The sequence below is a fragment of the Mycetomoellerius zeteki genome, unplaced genomic scaffold (genome assembly GCF_001594055.1).
Source record: "Mycetomoellerius zeteki isolate Tzet28-1 unplaced genomic scaffold, Tzet1.0 scaffold415, whole genome shotgun sequence".
In the NCBI taxonomy this organism is placed as follows: Eukaryota; Metazoa; Arthropoda; class Insecta; order Hymenoptera; family Formicidae; genus Mycetomoellerius; species Mycetomoellerius zeteki.
The window spans coordinates 556,985-578,951 of NW_017257409.1; the positions used below are offsets into that span (position 1 = coordinate 556,985).

The 21,967-nt window shown below is 27.1% G+C and overlaps 2 protein-coding genes across 2 annotated transcripts in view; one reads left to right on the forward strand and one right to left on the reverse strand.

Annotated features, from left to right (window-relative positions):
• The window catches only part of numb (NUMB endocytic adaptor protein), a 68,989-nt gene that overhangs the window by 6,540 nt on the left and 40,482 nt on the right, over nt 1-21,967 (forward strand). The window lies entirely within an intron of this gene.
• Nucleotides 18,568-20,933, reverse strand: LOC108726361 (uncharacterized). The gene is made up of 4 exons (XM_018453863.1): nt 20,843-20,933; nt 20,412-20,546; nt 19,315-19,560; nt 18,568-18,765 (listed from the first exon to the last, which is right to left on the reverse strand). Exons 1-4 carry the CDS (start codon nt 20,885-20,887, stop codon nt 18,568-18,570), a joined length of 624 nt encoding a protein of 207 aa, XP_018309365.1. The 5' UTR covers nt 20,888-20,933.

Here is a 21,967-nt window from a genome sequence, read left to right on the forward strand (position 1 = left end):
AATATTCAGCACTACTTTAGTTTCTATTACTTTGTAAAACTAGTTACAGGTACTTCAATTGCAAAAGTTGCCAAATTTATAGTTGCTGGAACTATTTTGTTTTCTCTCAGTGCACGATATTATACCAAACATATTAAACTATTATTAATTTAACAAAGAAACATATTTTTGTATATAATTAGTCTGTTGCTTTTATAAATTTATATAATACTTATGATTTCTCTAATGCGAATTTAGTGCTGACCAAAATTTTATTTGTAATGTTAAAATTATCATATGTAGTTTTATATCCAAAAGTTATACTTTATTGAATTGTAATGTTTACATAATGGATTGCCAAAGTAAAGCTAAGATTTTTCTATAGCGATATTGATTATTTTGCGCTCTTGCATATAGGAATTAATATCGCGTCGGTGTTTTCAATGCAGTTAAAGGCACGTTCCGGCACGTGGCGATCAGCACAATTATGTTCCATAACGAAGCAAACGTTCGTTACCCCATGAACAATTGGTTCGTTGTCCTAGGCGAAAGCCGAAGAGCGTGAAGCACGCCCTTGAAGGGCGCAGTGGTGCACGCCGCTCTTTCAAAAAAGGGGAGTTGTTGGTTTGCAGCTTTTATTGGAATTAAAATGCTGGATTAAATTGCTGTTGCATTATTATTTTAATAATCTATAAGGAGAACTTTTCCACAAAACTCTGATAGTTCTATATCATTTCTATGATAGTTATTTTACATTTGTACTGATAACTTTCTTTAAGAATATTAAGCATGTAAAAAAGTACAATATATGTAACTTATAAGTGTTATTTTTAAACGATTCACTTGTAGCAGTTTCTTCGCAAGTATTTTTATTATAGGATTATAAGAAATCACTTCACATGTAACTTGATTGGCATGGAATAAAGTAAATACTTCAGTTATGTGCGATAAATATCTTAAACGTTAAAATAAATATCTCAATGATAAAATAATTAAGATAATCTATGATAACAGAATTTATATTGAATTATTTTGATCATAAGAAGTACCTTAATTATATTTTTACGTCTTTACGGTCTATGAATGTTTACCAGTTTTGGATTACCAGCCTGATCTCGACGGGCGCCATCAGTGTTTATCGGTGATAGAGCACGCACAAAAAAGTATCTCGGCACAGGACGACATTATAAAGGAAATCTTTAAATGAAGCAGAGCATGATGGCATAACAACACTTTGCAATGTTCCGTATGAAATCACTGTACGCTTGACTGGAGCCCTTCCTTGACATCTCAAGTTTACATTTACTCAGGCACTCCCTTTTCTCTATAATCTAAGCCTGGATATTGTCGACCGACGACCAAAGAGCTTTGTATTCGATGTAATTACCGTTGACTTCAGCTACTACTGTCAGCATTGTTACGTATTTTCTGTTTGCTAATAGCCAATATTTATCAAGCAATTTTGATAATTAAGATCTAATAACTGAAAGATGTAACTTATGAGTCATCATTTGGCGTTTTTAATTAAAAATAGTTGTTCGAAAGCTTAAATAGTTATCTTGTACATATTTATGCGATATATTCTGGAAAAATATTTTCATATTTTAGATTTAGAAGAATATCTACGCGACGTCATTGAATTTGATTTTGTTTTAAACGTGAAACGCCTTATCGTTTATATATTTCTTTCATTTACTTCTTTATCATTTCGTTATCTTGGTATAAGTCACACTTGCGTTGCTTCAATTTGCTATTTCAAGAAGATGTTTACGATAAAATATAATAGTAATAAGGCTCAATAAAATTAAAAAACGAAAAGGAATAGGGCTACGAGCTAAAGATTCATCGTTATAATTTAAAATTTACTTAGCAAATAAACATAAATATTAAATTATAAAACTTTAATGTGCCGGCTATAAACAACAAGATAAAAATGTTTACGATATATATCATTTTTATAAAAAAGATTGATGAAATACTTGATTTTAATTACACAAATTTTGTTTCTTTTAAGTAATTGGCATTTTTTTTACAATCTATAGCATTCTTATTTATCTAATATTAATTTAATATTATATTACTTATATTTTAATTATATTATTTTATATAATGTTATGATTATTTATATATATATAAGATAATAACTGAATTTTTGAAGATATAGCAAAATTCTTAAAAAGTTAAAGAAACTAAGAAAACGTAAAAGATTTTTTAGATTGTAAATTAGTTAAGTTAACTCTTTGGTTATGACTGATAATGATCATGGATGGTGGATACTGGACATGGAGCAGTATTGTGTATGGACAGTGGAGCCATAGAATTTGATTCTGGCCTATTGTTTACACACCATTCTTCACCGTGTCGAACATTCTTTGACAAAACAAATGCAGATCAAAACAATTGGAACATTCCTGCCATTGATAACGATGAGGTATCCAGGTAGAAAAGAGTCGCACGTCATCACAAAAGATTCTTTAGAGGGAAGCCACTACAGTGGCTTGTAGTAGCGAGACGATTAAATGCGACGAATATTCCGCAAATTTTATTTCTTTACTTTACATTTTTAATATTGAATATAAATTACTTTATCGTATTATTTGATCAGCGGAAAGAAGCAATTTAGCGAGCAAACTCTCAGTGTTAAAAATTCGTATGTCAAATTATATTACTTACAAATTACTCAAATTACATACAAAAATTTAATTATATGTAATATCAAATTATATCTAATTTACAATATTAATTATACCAATTTTAAGATATTTTTAATCATTTTTATAGATATTGCTCTTGTTTAATATGTTATTAATTTAATTAAAACAAGAGAATTAAAACAGTTTAACTCAAGAGATGTGTTAACTCTTCGTATATACGATAATTTTACGGTCCTTTACTACACATTATTCGTGTTCCGGAAATTAATTTTCATCGCTTTAACAAATATAACAAAAATTATTAAGTGATTCTTACATATACTTATAATAATATGCATCTCACTTAAATAATCTTTAGAAAGTAGTTGTTGTGGCTTTAAAAAAAATTGTATATAAATATTATAACTAATTACTTGATGTGCTCCTAGTTTTTTTTAGAGAAGGAAAGAAATATGCAGGACACGAATGATCCAATTGTGTATCTAAGGATTAAATTTGACAAATTTATTAAGAGCGTAGTATAGACGTTGTTTACTTTGAAACTAATTGTAAGCAATCCAAATACAGAAGTGAATTGATTTACATTTTGACATACGTATATATGGAAGTTAAAAATAAAATGTTATTTAACTCAAGGGATTGAGTTACCATTGTGTGTGCTTCTTTGATATTTAACAGTGTTGCTTTAGTAAAAAGATTTCTCGATTCAATAGATAATGTGTATAATTTCATTTAATAATTTCAAAGCTACGTTAGTCTGCGATGCGATGCAATACCTCTGTTTACGCGTGACATTTATTTTGCAGTCATACATACTTCCTACATTACCGCGTCAAAAGACACAGGTATTCGTGGCGTGCTGCAATGCAGTATCAATGTTTCAGTGTACGTCTGTTCTCGAAACTCTACATATATAACACTTCATGTGTAACACACGAAACATCGAAAACGATACTGATCTAAATCGGATTTAACGAATTTAACAGAGCTATTACGGTTTTTTTGCCATAAATATATGAGTGCTTTCTGCAGACTACTTTTGTAACAGCTCTTTAAATAGTAAAACGATTGTTCGACATATGGCATCGCAATGCGCAGTTAGTATAAAAATTTTGCGTGTTTTCGACGTGAAACACTACATGTCTGACGTGCATTACGAACCGAACAATGCTTGTCGCAATTTTTGACTGGCTTCGTTTTCAACCGGGAGAATACGGTACACCCTTTGTCACCTGAGTTTCGCGAAAAATAACATGGGCTTCTCTACCGTATACCTACGGGCTACGTTTACATTTACAATTCGTTTATATGTTTACGTAAGGCATTCTCGCATTTCTGCTTAATCGTAAAAGCGTGACGGCCCGAGTTACGTAGGGGTGACCATCTGCCTCTCTCTCTCTTTCCTCTTCTTGAATGACCACGAACATTTCTCGTAAGTTCATCAAATCGTCGATAAATCAATATCATGTATGGGCTGGTATATGTATACGGAGCATGTAACATGAATATCGACATTTTTATTTTAATAGTAGATGCTTTCTTCTGAAACTTCTTGATCGCGCGATGTGCTTGATAATGAGGATGCGAAGGGGTAACCACTTAATGTAATCGTGGGACAGAGTCCTCGAAATCATTATAAAATTCATATGAAATCTCTATGTATAATCTGATAATTACATTTGCAACCACGAGAAATCATTGTATAATATTAAATCAAATCGTATATTTTACCAAATTACTTCATATGTAATAAAAAAAATGATTTGTAATCAGTAAAATCATATGAAATCATGTAATCTGTGGGACAATATTTCAGCTAGTGGTTACCCCCTCGTGAAGATGTATGCCTTTCACATGGATAAATTATCATGTCTCAATATATCGAGTTATAATGTTGACACAGCCTTGTGCTGTACATTCTGTAAATCGAAAATGAATTGAAAATTGAACTATATTTTTCGCACAATACTTATAGTTTTAACGTCAGAAGTACCGATATTTCTTATTCACTAAAGGCAAATAAATTGCTATGAAAATAAAGAAAATCAGATATTTCATTGTATAAAGGACATAAATATTAATAACTAAAAAAATTTCAGAATTATCTTTTACATAAGAAATATAATATTAATGTAAAAACTATAGAAACAGTTAATAATGATCGCTCAGTACTTCTAGTGTTAAATGTAATTAAAGAATAATATTTGTTAATTTAAAACACAAAAATAATGTGAAAGAATATTAGGAAAAAAAATTCAAGTTATATATATATATAAACATATATATATATATGTATATATAAACAGAGAAATTCAGAAAAGGCAAAGTAATTTATTTGAAACATCATTAATTTATTTAAAACAGTAAAAAATAATTTATTTAAAAAATCATTAATTAAACATGTGATTTACAATTGCAAACATGATTTATAATTCAAGAAAATATAATATTACGTCTTTAAACAAATTACAAATAATTATTAAATACACTGAAATACAAATTGGAAATTTTTTGCGATATGAAACGAATATAAAAACGTGTCGATATTTAGAGTGCACTAAAATATTATTCTATGTAGTTCTGATCAAACAGACGCAATATATGGTAACGCGAATGAAGCTTCAGGTTTTAATCCGCAATATCGATTTGATAATATGGTAAAGTGGGATTTGATATCACATATATATATATATAGGGCTTTAATTTTATTCCGTTTTTCGAAGATACATATAAACGTAAAACGTTTATCCGTTTATATTCGCTTTCAAAAAAACGTTTACTTGAAGATAAACGTTTACACGTTTAATTAGCATATCCGTTTATAAAAGAAACATTTTTCCGAATATACGTGTTTTATTATACATTTAAACGAAAATACATTTACATGTATATTTAACATATCCATTTATGAAAAACATCTTTTCGAATATTTTAACGTTTTTTAATAAAATTAAAAATCGAATTTTTTGCATTTTCTCAATTCGTCACACTCCTTAATAAAAGGATAAATGTTTATATAAAAAAAGTGAAAATATTCGGAAAAACAATTCTAATAAAAACGGATATGCTAATTATACATGTAAAAACGTGCAGTTTTCGTTTAAACGTATAATAGTTAATTACACGTATATTCGGAAAAACGTTTCTAATAAACGGATATACTAATTATACGTGTAAACGTATTTTCGTTTAAACGTATAATAGCGAGCCCTAATATATATATACATTGTAGCAAATGATTTAACGTATGTTGTACTTCATAGTTCGTGCATACATACAAAGTGTTTTCATCTCTGAATTCTTGGCACGCACCTTATAGTGTGAGGAAAAGTAAAATATGCGTCGTCTTTATGACGGATAGAATTTGACGAATGATGAAAACGTGAGTTTCATAAAGCATTGACCTTGTTGGCATGCGATCCGGTATTAAGTAAATCTACCGTCTCTCAATCTCTGTTGTACAAAGGTATGTGCGGGGAGAAACTGAAGACACTCGTCACCTTTGGCTCGAATGTCTAAGCAGATACATTGTCGCGAATCTCAAGGCCGTGCTTGCACGCGAATTTGCTGAAATCATATTTTCTAGCGGGAAAATTTACGCTTCGTTACTTTCGTTGAATATTAGTTGAGGATTATCGTAAGGTTACCTTGTTTCTTTTCTTGCATAACATCGCGATCGTGTACAAATATATTTGACTCAAATTAATTCAACAGTTATAATTCATGTTAGATTATTCCTCTCAGTCTTTTGAAATTGACATTCTCACTGTTTAACGTTAGGTATTTTCTTTCTCTAAAATTTTCTCTTATATTATACTTTCAATTAAAATATTTACATATAGACGTGTTTCTCTACCTCCAATATAGAAAATTCTTAATATAATGGAGAAATAATATTATGTGCATATTGTGTGCAAGTAATTTTCTTTCTGCACAATCAAAACTTGAAAAGTTTCTTTTTTTTGCTTAATAAACTTTTTTTTCTATAAAAATGGAGGAAATTTAATAGACTTCGTCCAAGAAATGATTGAAACTACAAACGTTACTTCTGCTGTCGCAGCAACATGTGGAAACTCGAGAAGCTTTCTTGAGAGAACTCGATCCTAACGTTTATCGTCTTGTCATCAAAAAACTGTTTTTATGCAATTATAATTATACTTCATATTGGTCTTACAAGTTTTCGAATTCTTTTTATATTGATATAAGGGTATTATCATAATGTTTTACTTCGTTATAAAATGTGTTATAAAATGATTGACATCTACTGAATAATTGTATGTATTATTAAACACAAACTATTCTAAAGAATTTTAATCCTAACAAAGTAATTAATAGTACACAGTTGGAAATTTTGTGTTGAATTTAACACATGTTGTCCTAAACAGCTCACTCAAATTTTTATGTTAATTTAACACAACATGAATATATTAGAAGATAACACAAACATTAGAAAAATTTTCATTAAAAATGTAATATTTTGATTTGGCAACAAATTGTGAAAATATATTCTTTTAGTAAAAGCGCAATACTTTAATATGTCAAATTAACACGTACATTATCTTAGAATTTATGTGTGTGTTCCAAAATTTTTTTTAAAAAACATTTTCATATTATTTTTCACATATAAAAAATGTATTATTTTAATATTAAGAAATATCAAACATCAATTTAAAAAACATTTAAATAACATAATTATATTATATTAAATTAACACTTTGGTATGTTAAAATTTCAAAAATTTTAACTAATTTTAACACAAGTACAAAATGTTTTTTACTGTGTCCCATCAATAGTGTGCTGATTAAAAAAATGATTAGTAGATTCTTTTGGTTAAAATAACAGCAAGTTTTTCTAATACACAAAAGAAAGAAAAAGAGAAACCTCTTCATTCTATACATAGCTATACTGGAAGTAGGATGTAAATAAACTCTTCACAATCAGTATAAAGAGCTAATGGCTCCATAAATATTTACAGTAAATCGAGTACGTTACATTTTCGTTCATCACTTCTCTGTTTCCTCTTGCGTCATAGCTTTCAACTCTCAAAGCTTATTTGTTTATCTGGTGCAATTAAAACAGCCGAAATGATCTGGCACTAGAACGTGAACTGGCAAAGGTATATTTCTCGGGGAACTCGTAATTGTCTGTCAAGGCAACTATAAGCTCATACATATGTGTCTAATTTTTTGGTAATGGAGTTTCACCTCATAGGGAGGAAGGAGCAGAACCCACCACTTCCATACATACACTTTTCATGTGAAGCAAAGTTTTACATGAATTTGATCTTGACCTTCTTATAAGTCTCTTTACCTATATTATACTTGATATTCTATTTTTAAGTTTGAAAAGTAGAAAACTTTGAAGTCATCATATCTTAGAAAGTAAAAGAATTTGTCGTGTGACTCGGGATACAATATCAGGATGCAATATCGACTTTAATTATTAGACATCGGATTTTTATGCAGATATTTTTTGCAGACAAAAATATGCAAATTTGTATAAATATACAAATGTGCACAATATGTACAAATAAATACGCATTTTTAGAATGCTTTTTTAATAAAACAAATTTGTATTTTGTTGTTACATTCTAATCTGCCTTCTAAAAAAATATGAAATTGCATAAGAATCCGATATCTATTAATTATATACAAAAATTAAAGCAACTGGTGAGGTGTAACCTTTTTTCACAATAATTATCACATATTTAATTGAATTAAACGAGGTTGTGTTTAGGAAGGTTTCCAAATAAACTTGAATAAAAAGATCCAATTAAAACTAACGAAATAGTGACGAAAAATATAAAAAAGTTATAGAAATAAAATGTTTTTTGTTGTAAAATGTAAATAAATAACAGTATACAGATGATGGTGGTAGTTAGTTTTATAGAAAATTTAATGTTCTTTAATAAAAAAACATGTATCTCGATATTTTTTGTTTGTTTTATACTTGCAAAACTACAACGGTGTAATTTACATCGCGTGATGGGTTAGGCTTCAGGCTGTAGCAGCTTCATACGTTAATATTTTACAATTTTCTAAATAATTTTTTTATTGTTAACATATAATATAAATAATCAATAAAAGGAATTTATATTCAATTCATTCTTATGTTTATAACGAATCAAATCGTTTATCGAGTTTTCATGCGTTTACATTTTTCTGTATTCTCCTTAATAGTTAATAAAGAATATGAAAATTGGAGAGTTTTTCAAATAGAATTTTACCACAAAATATCTATTATATATAAATTGAAAACAACATAAAATAATTAAAATTATTTTATTTCAGACAAAAGAGAGATCTTTGGTTAATTAAAGCAATTATCGTAAATTAGTAGATCTATGTGTAGAAATTTATTAAATTTCTTATGATATATCTTTTTCTGTAACGTATGAATGATTTAGGAAGACATTAGATCTAATAGAACCAAAATAAAATGTATTATATCACTCTTGTCATTATGTGACATAACAGAATTGCTCCGGATATTGTCTAGGTTATTTGTATTTATTTAAATAGTTTCCACAAGGAAGCTATTTACACACAATTATCCATACGAAAATGAACAAGCGTGTCTTTTTTGTAAAAAGAAAAGATCCTTAATTCTTTTATAATATATCAATTCAACTATTGCCATTTTTTTGTTTTTCGTAGTATGATGGTAATACATCGTTTGGCGACCGCTAGGGGACGCTCATTGATAAACAGTTTCTCGTATGCAAAAAACAGTCACGCATACAATTAAAACCGATTCCCGAGCAAATTAATCTATAACTTACTTGGCGCGGAGGACACCGTGATCATGAAGGCGGTTCCTCCTGGGCGAGGCCTTGCCATTGCACCACGGCGAGGCTGACCCTTGCGAATACTCCTAACGTGGGTATATCGAGCGCATAATTTTTGGTAGTCGGGATCTGCGTACGCGCTATCCCGGATACACAAAATAAAAAAATAAAATGGGGATAACTCTTTTATTTTCTGATTGTAACACATGCATTGCTTATTTAAGTGTTTATATGGTTTCATTCTTTTCGGCATCATATTTCTATTGAGAAAATATAATATAAATTCGTTTCTCTTAATTAATTAGATGAAAATCCTGGAATAAAAGAATTTATTTAATAGCTTTTTATATTTTTAGGAAATCATGAACTGCTACTACATTAATTTTGCTACATTAATTACTCATACATTAATTTTGTAATAATGATGTTGATAAAGATTATTATTATATAAAGAACAAAAATTTTATTGTAACGAAACGATATTTGTTATTAAAAGAAATAAATAAAAAAATTGAAATTAATTATTACGTATATTATACTCTCTATTTATTTATATACTTTTTAAGTATTCTATTTATGTTTTATTTCTGTATTAAATTATCTTTTATTCTATATATTAAATTTATACTTTGTTAATCCGTATATTAGTAATTCTTGAAATATTTCACGTTCTGAAATTTAGATTCTATTCAAAGTTGATTTGAAGTTATTATACATTTACATTCATGAAATATACGTGCGCAAGTATATCTCTGCAGGATCAAGATGAATGAAACCGGAAAGAATTCAATAGTAGAGATATTAGATGTGTGTAATATACATATGTAAATTATATAATAAATTCATTAATTGTTTAAATATATTTTTTAATACATATATATATGTATATATAGTTTACATAGTTTACGCGCCATGTAATTTTAATATGAAATATAAAATACTCCGTAAACTATTAATTTTTTGGTAACCTTAGAAAAGCGATTTTGTAAAGAAAACTTTAAGCTCTCACGTTAGTAAGTAAAAAAATTTTGCAAAATTTTTTGGGCATGTGACAGGCCAAATGAAGAAAAAATTGCTCATTTTGTTCAGCAATTTTCTATACATAAAAATTACTAAACTCACAGAAATTCGAAGAACATAAAGACCTTTTAAAATTAGAGATTTTAAGCTTTAAAACCTTTTCCTTGAATTTAAATTTTGTCCATTTTTAATAAAGTTACAGCTGCTTGAATTTTAAAGTTTGTACACTAGAAAGAGTTTGGTTGCATTAACTGAAATTCTGATTGAAAATGTACAAATCAGAGTTTTCTGGTTGAATTTATTGTAATTTTAATTGGAATAATCAGAATTCTAATGAATATGATAAGAATTCTCTAATTTATTTTTAACCAACAGTTTTTTCAGTATTGCGCTACGAAATTTTTTGTTCCAACTCAATATTTTCTTTATACCAACTAATTTATTTTATTATTTTGTGCATAAAAATATTAAGATACTGTTATAAAAAGTTAATAATTTACGAGATATTTTATATTTTATGCTACATTAAAATATGTTAGAATAAAATATAAAATACATATATCTTGTGAAATATTTTCTTTTTTTGAGCATCTTATATAATACTTTTATATATTTAGGAGAATCTATTTTAATGCAAAAAATATATGATTTTTCTTTAAAGAAAAACTGCAATTATTTTTTTTGTGTATTGTTGTTCTTATGAAGAAAACGAGTTAATAGTAAAATAGAATTACTATACAATTCATCTCTTTCCTATATCATTTCTTTCTATCTTTAATGGAATGAATACTAGAAGTAATCCCATTGCTATCGCATCATATATATTTCTGCAATCTATAAAATGGCAAAAATATTGTAAAAGAGCTCAGAAATCAAAGAGACAGTTTCTTACATATTCGGTTTCACTGAATATATTTGTCCAAATGATACACTATGAGTTGTGTTGATAAATAAATACTTTCCTAATACTTACAGTTTTTAATGAATAAACATTACCGAATACTAATACGAGAAAGCTGGAGGCAAAACGTATACGGTAAAATGTAAATTGTGAAATTGAACAAATAAAAAAACATTACCACAGACAATGTTAATTACGATAATGAAATCGTCAAGATTACATTCAATGAATCTATTTTCCTACGATAATAATTCCTACGACACTGTCGGACGCGCTGCTCTTATTAAATGAGTGTCCTGTTGGATGCAATCGGCAAGAGCTGCGTGTGCAACTTAATTTTTGTAAGGATTATGCTTACGTGAATAGTGCGTGGATATTATAATTTAAATGCAATCTAAATATAGTTCTAAATATAGATGGTAAGTTAGCACATATTAATGGACCGCTTCGAATAAGATGCCTATAGGAAAATTTCTTACAATATATATAATTTTCAATCTTATCTAATAACTTAAAAATAAATCAAAAGATATTTAATCTTCTATATTTGTCTTTCAGCATTCTTAAACTGTTGATGACATTCATTGATACATTTATTATTTTGACGTTTACTATCACATCATAAATTTTATTAGCTAATTTATTAAAATTTATTCCGTAATTTTTTAAACGCACACATAAATAATGCATGATGGTGAAATAACTCTGGTGATGACAATCTATGACACATTTACGTCAACTATATTCTAGCGAGATTTATGACAAAATTCTTGACAGATAAGATCGGTATAATAATGAGATGAGCAGAAACCGTAAGTTGCGTTACGGGGAACCATTTAAATTGTATTGAAATGACCTACGGTTTTCTTCTGAGATTGGAATATGCGTATTGGATATATTTGTTCGCTTCTGATTTTTTCATATTGCGTATCACAAAATTTTCGTGCTTGTTGAAATTGAAATGTCGGCAGTGTTGTTTACTTGTTTATTTATTCACAATTTACCAGTGATATATTTTGCCATTTTCTCGTATTATTTGTATTTATTCTTTAAAAAAAAAACTGTATTATGTGAAAGTACTTATTTATCAACACAATTGTGTTGCATGTATTGAATCGTGCTGCCAACAAAAAGAGTATGAATAGCTATTCCACAAATAAGAATGTATTTTCCTAACTCTGCCACGCGTGCACAGATTTATCTGTTTTCTTTCAACTTTCCAATGTACTAAACTTGATTTAGTAATGCTCACACTGACCGATTCAACTATAACTTTGTTATTTGAATATTTTTGTTTTTGAATTTATTTGATCAAGTTTGCAAAATCAATAGCAAAGATATTAGCAATTGTTTTTTATTTAAATAAATGCTATAACGGAAATTATTTTTTACTTCTAACAAAATTTTGTGTAAAGAGTTACAATTGTCACATAGATAGTTTAATTTGATTTAATAAGAAGAAAAGAACAATTGATTGTAAAAATTAATAAATAAAGATTTGTATTTTTGTATGAAACACAAAAAACTTTAATAAATATCAAAGTTTCGGATTAGAATTTAAGAATTACCGTAGTTATATTAAGTTATTTCATTGTCCTACATTTATTTTCTTCCCTCGAACAAATTTGTCGTAACGCGGCGTATTGATTTTCAGAGCAGGTTGATGCTGTGAGATCGTCGAGGAGATGAACGTAGGGAAACTCTTACTGTTCGTAGTATTTCTTTTTCCTATCTTTTCCTGTCTTGCCACTATCTTTTGATCATAACGCAAGACATGTATTTCTTGTTGCTTGTTGATGAAATTCGTCAGAGCAAGTAGATGGTGATTCTATATTGTCGATTGAAAAATACAGTTTTCTTTGGAAAGTACATATTAATCATTTTTTAAAAGTTCTGTTTGTTTTATTTTTAGAAATATTTTTATTGCGTTAGGTATCGATGAACAGCTTTTCAAATTAAATAGTTTTAGACGGTATTTTACAAATTTTGATCTTTTATCTTATTTAACATATTGATTACTTAATAATTTGAGAAAAATGTTTGTTTTTTAAAGAATTTATAGAATTCTGTAAAGAAATTTATATATAAGAAGAGTTATTTTAATTATAAGAATAGTTTTTAATTTACTTTTGTACAAAATAAATTAAAAAAATGTAAATTTTGAATAATGTGGATTAAATGTAATGTAGATTATGAATAATAGCCTATTTTTATTAATCATATTATTAGCAAAATTGGCTACAATTGCCAAATTAATAAATTCAATCATACTGGTATTATATAATAAAAAAACATCGGAATATTGGTACTCTTAGAAATATAAAAATATTGAAAAGATACAGTACAAATAATAAATAATAAATAAATTATTATTTTGAAATATTTTTATTGATTGACATCTTTAATTACGTATATTATAATATTGTATAGAACGTGAAAAGAAATATTTTTTTTAGATATTTTGAAAAATTTAATAATAGCTAACAATTTTTATATTATATTTTTATATTAAAGCATCGATTTTAATTATTGATTTGTTAAGACTAGATTAAGATAGATAAATCTCTGGATAAATAGAAATTTGAGAAATATTGAGTTGGAACAAAAATTTGTAGCGCTACGAATTTCAAAATTGAAGTCGTAACTTCATTAAAAATAAACGAAGCTGTAGACTCATTTTATTTATCGTCTCGTCCTTTTAAACTATTAAGATACATTATTCACAAAATAAAGAATTAAAATATACACTATTTATTTATTTTGCTATTTTCATATTACTATAACAAGAGTTAATAGAACATTTGCATAGAGCGAACAAATTGACTACGTTTTATCACCTCGACGCCGAGTTTGCAACCCATATCTCGTGGTTTGCATGGATTTGCGGTTTTCATCCTTGTTCGCGACTGTTCTTAGTAATGCCGTAAAACTGTCGTGCAGACGCAGAATGTATACGGTGCTTTGTTTTAATGTTTATAGACGTGATTTGCAATAGTGAAAAGAATCAAAATTAAACATTTTCCAAGAATAGATTGAATCTCTAAAAGAATCTAGAAAAAACTTAAATTTTTTTTAAGTAGTATGTACATTATGCGTGAAAAAATTTAATAAAAAATGATTTATTATTTTTTAGAAGTTTCCTTTATTCTCCATTATATATAAGTAGAAAATTATTAGATAATTAAAAATAATATTTCAATTTTTCTATGGAAAAGAATATGATTCATATGGACATTATTATATACAAAATTCGATACTAATTTAATATGGTCATGTTTCATATTTTTACAAATTGCATAATATAATTGATGAAATTTATTTCAGGAAATTTGTAATATTTATCAAACAGTTGCGCGCTTATTCCTGCGTTAATATAAGATCTCGATAACAGATTCTTTCTCTTTGATGTTTGACTCAGCACTTATAAAGGAAACAAATATATACCGCAACGTAGATATATGTATATGTCTAGTTAAACTTTTTAAAATATGAATTTTTAGTACCTCTTATTTAAAGAGGATACTGAGATACAATTTTTGTTTAAAAAAAATGTATATAAGCATACTTAAGAAGACATTTTCTTTGAATATAAGCATACCTAAGACATTTTCTCATCATAATGAACCATCTTCTTTTTAAAAATTATTAATGCAGACATTAAATAGTTTCAATTTTAGCTAAGTTACAATATTTCTTGGTTAAATTACTTAAATTAAAGAAATCTCATTTAACCGAAATATGCAGTTAAAGAAAACATACTTTTATTTCTTGAAATAAAATTACGCTATCTAATTAAAGAGAAAAACTTATAAAAATTTTTTATTACTAAAAGTAACATTGAAAAATAAATAATGTTTTATATAATAAATTTGCAATAATTATTTATGTATCGAGACCTGGTAAGCTAAGGTATATGTATGCCCTGCATTATAGGCAACCATTCATTCCTATGATGCGATGTAAATAGGTTTGATTGTACTAAGGCGTTGTGCAGTGACTCAAACAAGAGATTGACAAACTTCGCATTTTGCTTTGTTGTCACTACTTGCTGTAACTTTGTTAACAAAGAGCTTTGTCACGATTGTTTTGTGTTTCGAAATATGTTTTAGTCATGTTGTGTGTGTGTGTGTGTAATTAAATATTTGCTGTGAAAATATAAACATCAAATTTAAGAGACATGGTCTCATTGAAAAAATAAATATATACTTATTTTTATTATATTATATACGTTTCATGTCTAACTCTAAATATATAACAAAAAGAGAAGGAATTAAAATTGCTGCAATAATAAGATTATTTTTATGACAAATAATTATGTATGGACTAATAAAGTTATGAAAAAAAATTTTTTTAATTTTCTTAATGAACATATAATTTTCATAATGCATGGCATGGATGCAATTAGAGAGTTGTCCGCCGCAGTCTCTTGGTTTTCAAGATCGTTAAATTTTACACCACTAGAATTTTATTTTATTGTAACTTTTTAATAAATCTTCTATGAATTTATGTTTACATAACATTTTTTATTTTTGTTTATATATTGCAATATATAACGCCAAATATATATACATATACCTGAAATATTCTGTATACAATAAATAGTGAAATGACTGAATAACAAAAAATTTCTCTTCCTCTGTCATCTCTTATTCTTCCTATTTCTACACAATGACTATAAGCAATCATTAGTCATTAATTATGTGACATCGTATACGCTTGATTTCAGGATCATTTTTTTCTTTCATAATAATATTTCACGCTTTTCTGTGGTTTATTTTCTATGATGCATTCACAGTTATATCACGCTTTTTACTTTTTGTATTTTTATTCCTGCCGTAAGTAACATTATTATAATTAATACGATTACTCAGTTATCGATGAGTAATCGTGTTTAACAATCACTGGGAGTAATAGTGTTTGATTCACTTACTCCACGCAATCGCCACGTTTGTGATATTTTTATACATACAAAATTATTGAATATCTTGCGAAGAAAGAATTGTTTAATGTAAAATATAAATTTCGTCGGAATGCGATATAAAAGTATATTTCTAATTGACGTTGACACGGTCAAAATGTGAGACAACAGTGTTTTCTTTTACAAATTCTAATTATTATATAGCTTCCTCTAACGAAAACAGTATAAACGTTATGGTTCAATGGTGACATTGATCGGTTCTTCGTCACTTCTCATAATGGCGATTATATATGTTGTGCCGCACCCATGCGACTATTTTGTATCAAACACGATGTTCACAGACCCGTGATAGTTTTATCTTGAATGTCTTCTTGTTCACTCTCTTATTCTCTCATTCATTTTTCGCTTTTTTTATTCTAGATACTCTTTCATATCCTCCTTTCATTTTACTCCTTTTTTCGTTTGTCAATTACACATTTACATTTACTGATTTATATAAGGAGTTTAAATTTTGTGTTTTTAAATTAATTGTATCTATTATCTATTTGGTTATTATTTTTGATAACTGTATATATCTTTTAAAATTCTGCTTTATTAAATTTTTTCAGTATACAAGATATTCTAGAATAAAAGATTAGTATTTTGGAAGGTGATAATATCAGTTATTTTAAGCAAAAATTTTCGTATAAACATGTGTTCCAAATAATTTCCGAGATTGAATATGTAATTGCGAAATTATTGTTAAAAAAAGGTAGTATATACTTTTTCTAATAATTGATTAAAAAATTAAGTTTAAAGAGGCTAATTAGGAGTCAGCGCGGTAAGAAGTGCGCAAATTTATACTCATAAACCTATTTAATAATATAGAATATATTTTTAATTATTAATTTGTATCTGAACGTTTCGGCCATAGCTTTTGGCCATCTTCAGCAGAATACATACTTCGATACAATCTAATATTCGTCGCAATATATCAGTTAGCAAATTTACAGATCTTCTTATCGTTGATATTATGTATCATTATATTAGAAGGTTTGCGGGTTATCACCGTGTCTTCTTTCATGGTCGATGCCTCTAATATAATCGAAGAAGATAACCGTGGAAGCTTCAAATGCGTAACTATGTATCATTGTCATACTTCTTGATACTCTGGAACATAAGGGGAAGCACAATCATCAGACAAAGAAGTTGCCTATCTTCTTGGTAATCGTAATTGTGTTCTAATTATAAAAATGTGAGTTGTAAAAATAAAATTTGAGTTTAAATTGACTAACAATTGTGCCCACCTCAAACTCCGTAACTTCGCAATTAAAATCTTTGTAAAACTATGTTATAAAAGTCAAAAGTCCTCAGAATATAAAACGTTCTTATCTGTTTGACGTTCGAGAATATAATAACTAAAATATGTGTTTAAGTCAGATACAGAAAGGACATAGAACGATGTTGACAATTGTGTATGTCAATCTGAATTTATTTACATTTATTAAGTATGACATTGTACGATCTAAACCATCTGTGTTTTTTTGTAGATTGAAACCAACGATAAGAAAATCTTTAGATTTGCTAACTGATGTATTGCGACAAATACCTATTAGAGTGTATCGAAGTATGTATTCTGCTGAAGATGACCAAAAGCTATGGCCGAAACGTTCAGATTCAAAGTAATAATTAAAAATATACTCTATATTATTAAATAGGTTTGTGAGTATAAATTTGCGCATTTTTTACCGCGCTAACTCCTAATTAGCCCCTTTAAACTTAATTTTTTAATCGTAAGGAGTCCATTGTTATACATAATTGATTGTTCAAGTAAAAAATTTTTTTAAGTCAATAATAACATCAATGTATTTTTCTGTTCAAAACATAGTTTATATGAATATTTTTGCTTAAAATGACCGATATCAATATCTCTCAGAATATTGATCTTATCCAAACCAATATCAATACCTTTTCTTCTGGGACATCCTGTATAATCTTTTAAATGATCTATAAAAATAAAACATTTAAAAAATTTAATCAATCTAAAATCTTCTTTATTTGCATAATTGTGATTTATACGGTGCTCTATATATATTTAGTTTTTTAAATTCGGATAGATAGCCACAACAGTGTTATTATTTATTGATTATATTTTATATTTTGAAAAATATGTGCAGTGTGAAAAAAGTATCATTCTTTTACATAACACACAGTGATAAAATATATATAATATTTCTATGTCTTTATATTACGATATATATACTATACATATATATTTATGTATATTGTAATACAAATAAAAATAGAGTTATATTGATACATAAATAATTTATAATTTAAATAGTAGCTTAAAATTTGGGACACATTGTATCAAGTTTTGGATGATTTGATTTATAAACTGATCGGGTAATTTCTGAATTTCTGATGTAAAGCACACTCCTATATCGGGGAACGTTCCGATGGCTTCATATGCCGCATTCACAGTTTCATTTATTTTGGAAGCTAGTTCGGAAACCTTGTTCACAACCTGAAAAAATATGTTAAAATTCTTTTAAAAAGTCTTGAATAATTATAATTTAACAGGTTAAATGCTGTGCTGGTCACCTGTGAACAGCACTTGAACTTTAAATGCTGAATCAGTGATCGACATTCACCGACGTTACTAAATTAAAAAAAAATATATAAAACTTGTACAAAATAATATTTGCAACTCTTAATAAAAATATAATTAATATTAATGAAGTAATTTCTAAAATAATAAATGTTATATGCATGAAAATTTTGTATATATATATAATTTAATTATATATTAAATAGTATTTTAGCGAAATGTGTGTGTGGATCTAATAGTAAAAATTTTACTCCGACGTTGTCAAAAAGACAAGCAAATAGGTCACATATTTATTTAACGTTTTATTTAATCAAAGTTTTGTATAAACATTTTTAATGCATTAGAATACAAGAGTACATTTTAACATTACCAAAAGTTTTGTATTATATTATAAAAATATTTATAGATTATTATAAAAAGAATGTTTAAAAATTAAAGCAAGTAAAAATTAATTGAAACACTTACCTCATTTAAGTATGTCAAATTTAAAGGCGGCTTTAATATACAATTTAAGACATCTTGAAAGAGCTTTGATATATTTTGCAGATTATTCAGTAAATTGGTCAATTTTTCAGTCGAATTAATTTTTTGTATAATGCACGTATTAAGAGGTTTTGTTATTTGCTCGATAACTTGTTGAATATTAGTCGTATTAATGCATGACGCAAATGTTGAAAGTCCTGTTTCGGGTGTTACAAGTCCATCTGTTAACTATATGAAATTTAAAAAATTAGCAATATGCAATTTTAAAATATTGCCTTTAAAAATGTTTTTGTAAAATTAATTTTTTTAATAATACAATTGAGAATTAATCGTATATGTATATATGTATATAAGGAATAATTCTATATAGGCATATACATATCTACATATATACAGGGTAGGTCATTTTAATCAATACATGCGAATATTTTGAAAAAATTTTTCCTTTTCGAGATATTCGCGTGTATTAATTAAAATGGCCTACCCTTGCATACGAGTATATACTCGTATGTAGGTACATTGCATTATATTCTAAAATAAATAATCCAAAATATATATTAATTAAAATTTTATTTATAATACTAGATAATAATTAAATGGATTTACTACTTGTAGAAGAGATATAAATTTTTTGCTATAATTTCATTACAAATCATGTAATATGTTATGAAATTATGAAAGTGAACATACAATTATTTTTTGTATTCTTATTGTTATTTAATGAATACCATTCATTTGTAATATCTACGTTTATCAGCATTAATCACAGTTAAATTTTTCCATGTTATATATTTTTGCTTGTTTTATTTTGATTATATGTAGACTAACCATTTAGAATTAATATAGATATATTAAATTCAAATTTGTATTAAATATTGTTGAGTAAATTATGAGTTTACTATCACGTATTGTAATGAATTGTCAATTTAATTTGGTAAAATAACTGATGAAATAATATTTTTGCTCTATGATATGGATTGAAATTAAAATTGCTTATTTTTAAACATAAAATAATATTAAAATGTAACTAATTTATACGATTTCTATATTTAGTTAGTCACATTGAAATTAAATCTTACTCTATCATAAGCTACCTTTTCATTTTGGATTCCATCTTTTCCCAATTTTACTTTTTCAATGATATTTGAAATTGGATTTTGTACACTATCTAATGGTGATTTATCAAAAAATCTTGCCTCTGCTGTTTGAAAAATCTAGAATTATATAAATAAATTCATAAAATCAATACGTAAAATATGTAATATATGCATAATTATTTTAAATATTAGAAAAACAAAAGAACACTTTCATTTGCACACACATACACACACACCCACACACACACACACACACACACACACACACACACACTATGTTATTTTATAGGTATAGTTATATGTAAATTATAAAATAGATATCAAATAAAATTTTTAAAGTTTTTACAATTCTTGTTAAATATTAAATTTTTACTATCTAAATAACTTTTAGATTCAAGAATTAAAAAACTTACGTAAACAGCTGCAATGATGCAATTTATGATTGTAATTTTTGTCATTGTTGTCCTAACTTTTGTGTATTACTTCTTGAGACTTCTAAAATAATACTCCTTTTTTTTTACCTAAAACTCGCGTTTATATAGGATATTCACTTCTAACTTGTAGAAGATATCGTTGCGATATGCAAACTAACTTGTCAAACTGCGAGTACTTATCAATATGCAATTACTCTAATTAGCCCAAGTAAAAAATAGTAGTAACGAATGAAATGTATTACTCAGAAGAGTGTTTTACAATTTATATTTTTATGATATATTACTACAAATTCATGTTCCGTCTAATTTTATTTTTCTTATGATAATTTAGATATTTCTCATATATGAATATGTAACTGGAATTGTTAAATGGTTCTTTTTCCTGTGTAATAAATGGGATATATAAATTTTAAGAAAAAACTTTAAAATACAATTTCTCATTAAAAAAATGATATTATACAGGGTGACCCATTTTAATCTATCATCCCAAATATTTCCGTTCCCTTTTACAAGAAAATATTTCAGACAAAAGTTGTATGGTTTCAAGGGGGCCATAAAATGATACCATTGGTTTGACTTTGGATAGTCGCTTAAAGGTCATATGAAGGTCACCTTCAATTTCTTAAATTAAATCCACTATTTTTCATTACATATTCTTATAGCTTATCTCGAGAGCTTTCCAAAACACTATAATAAAATATGTTTTCATTAAATATTTTTCGAGTTATAAGGCTCGAAAGTTACAGTATAGCATGGCATTAGCATTACACAAGTTGTCCGACCGACGGTTAAAACCTCTTGAATGTTGTTCAGGATCATGTCCTGGATAACATTTGTCAAGATCAAGGCCATTGGTGATTGTACCTCTTATTTTCATTTTTACGTAAAAATGAATTTTTAGTGCAAAAATGAAAATAAGAGGTACAGTCTGCAATGGTTCTGCAGCCGGATTCGGATTCAGCGCAAAAAATTACGTAAGAAAACATTGTCAAATCTCAATCAACAAAACCATGCAGGACTGTGTAATTAAACGTAAAATATGTTTAATCTTTAATTACCATGTATACCAAAAAAAATACTCACCTAATAATTTTACTTTTAATA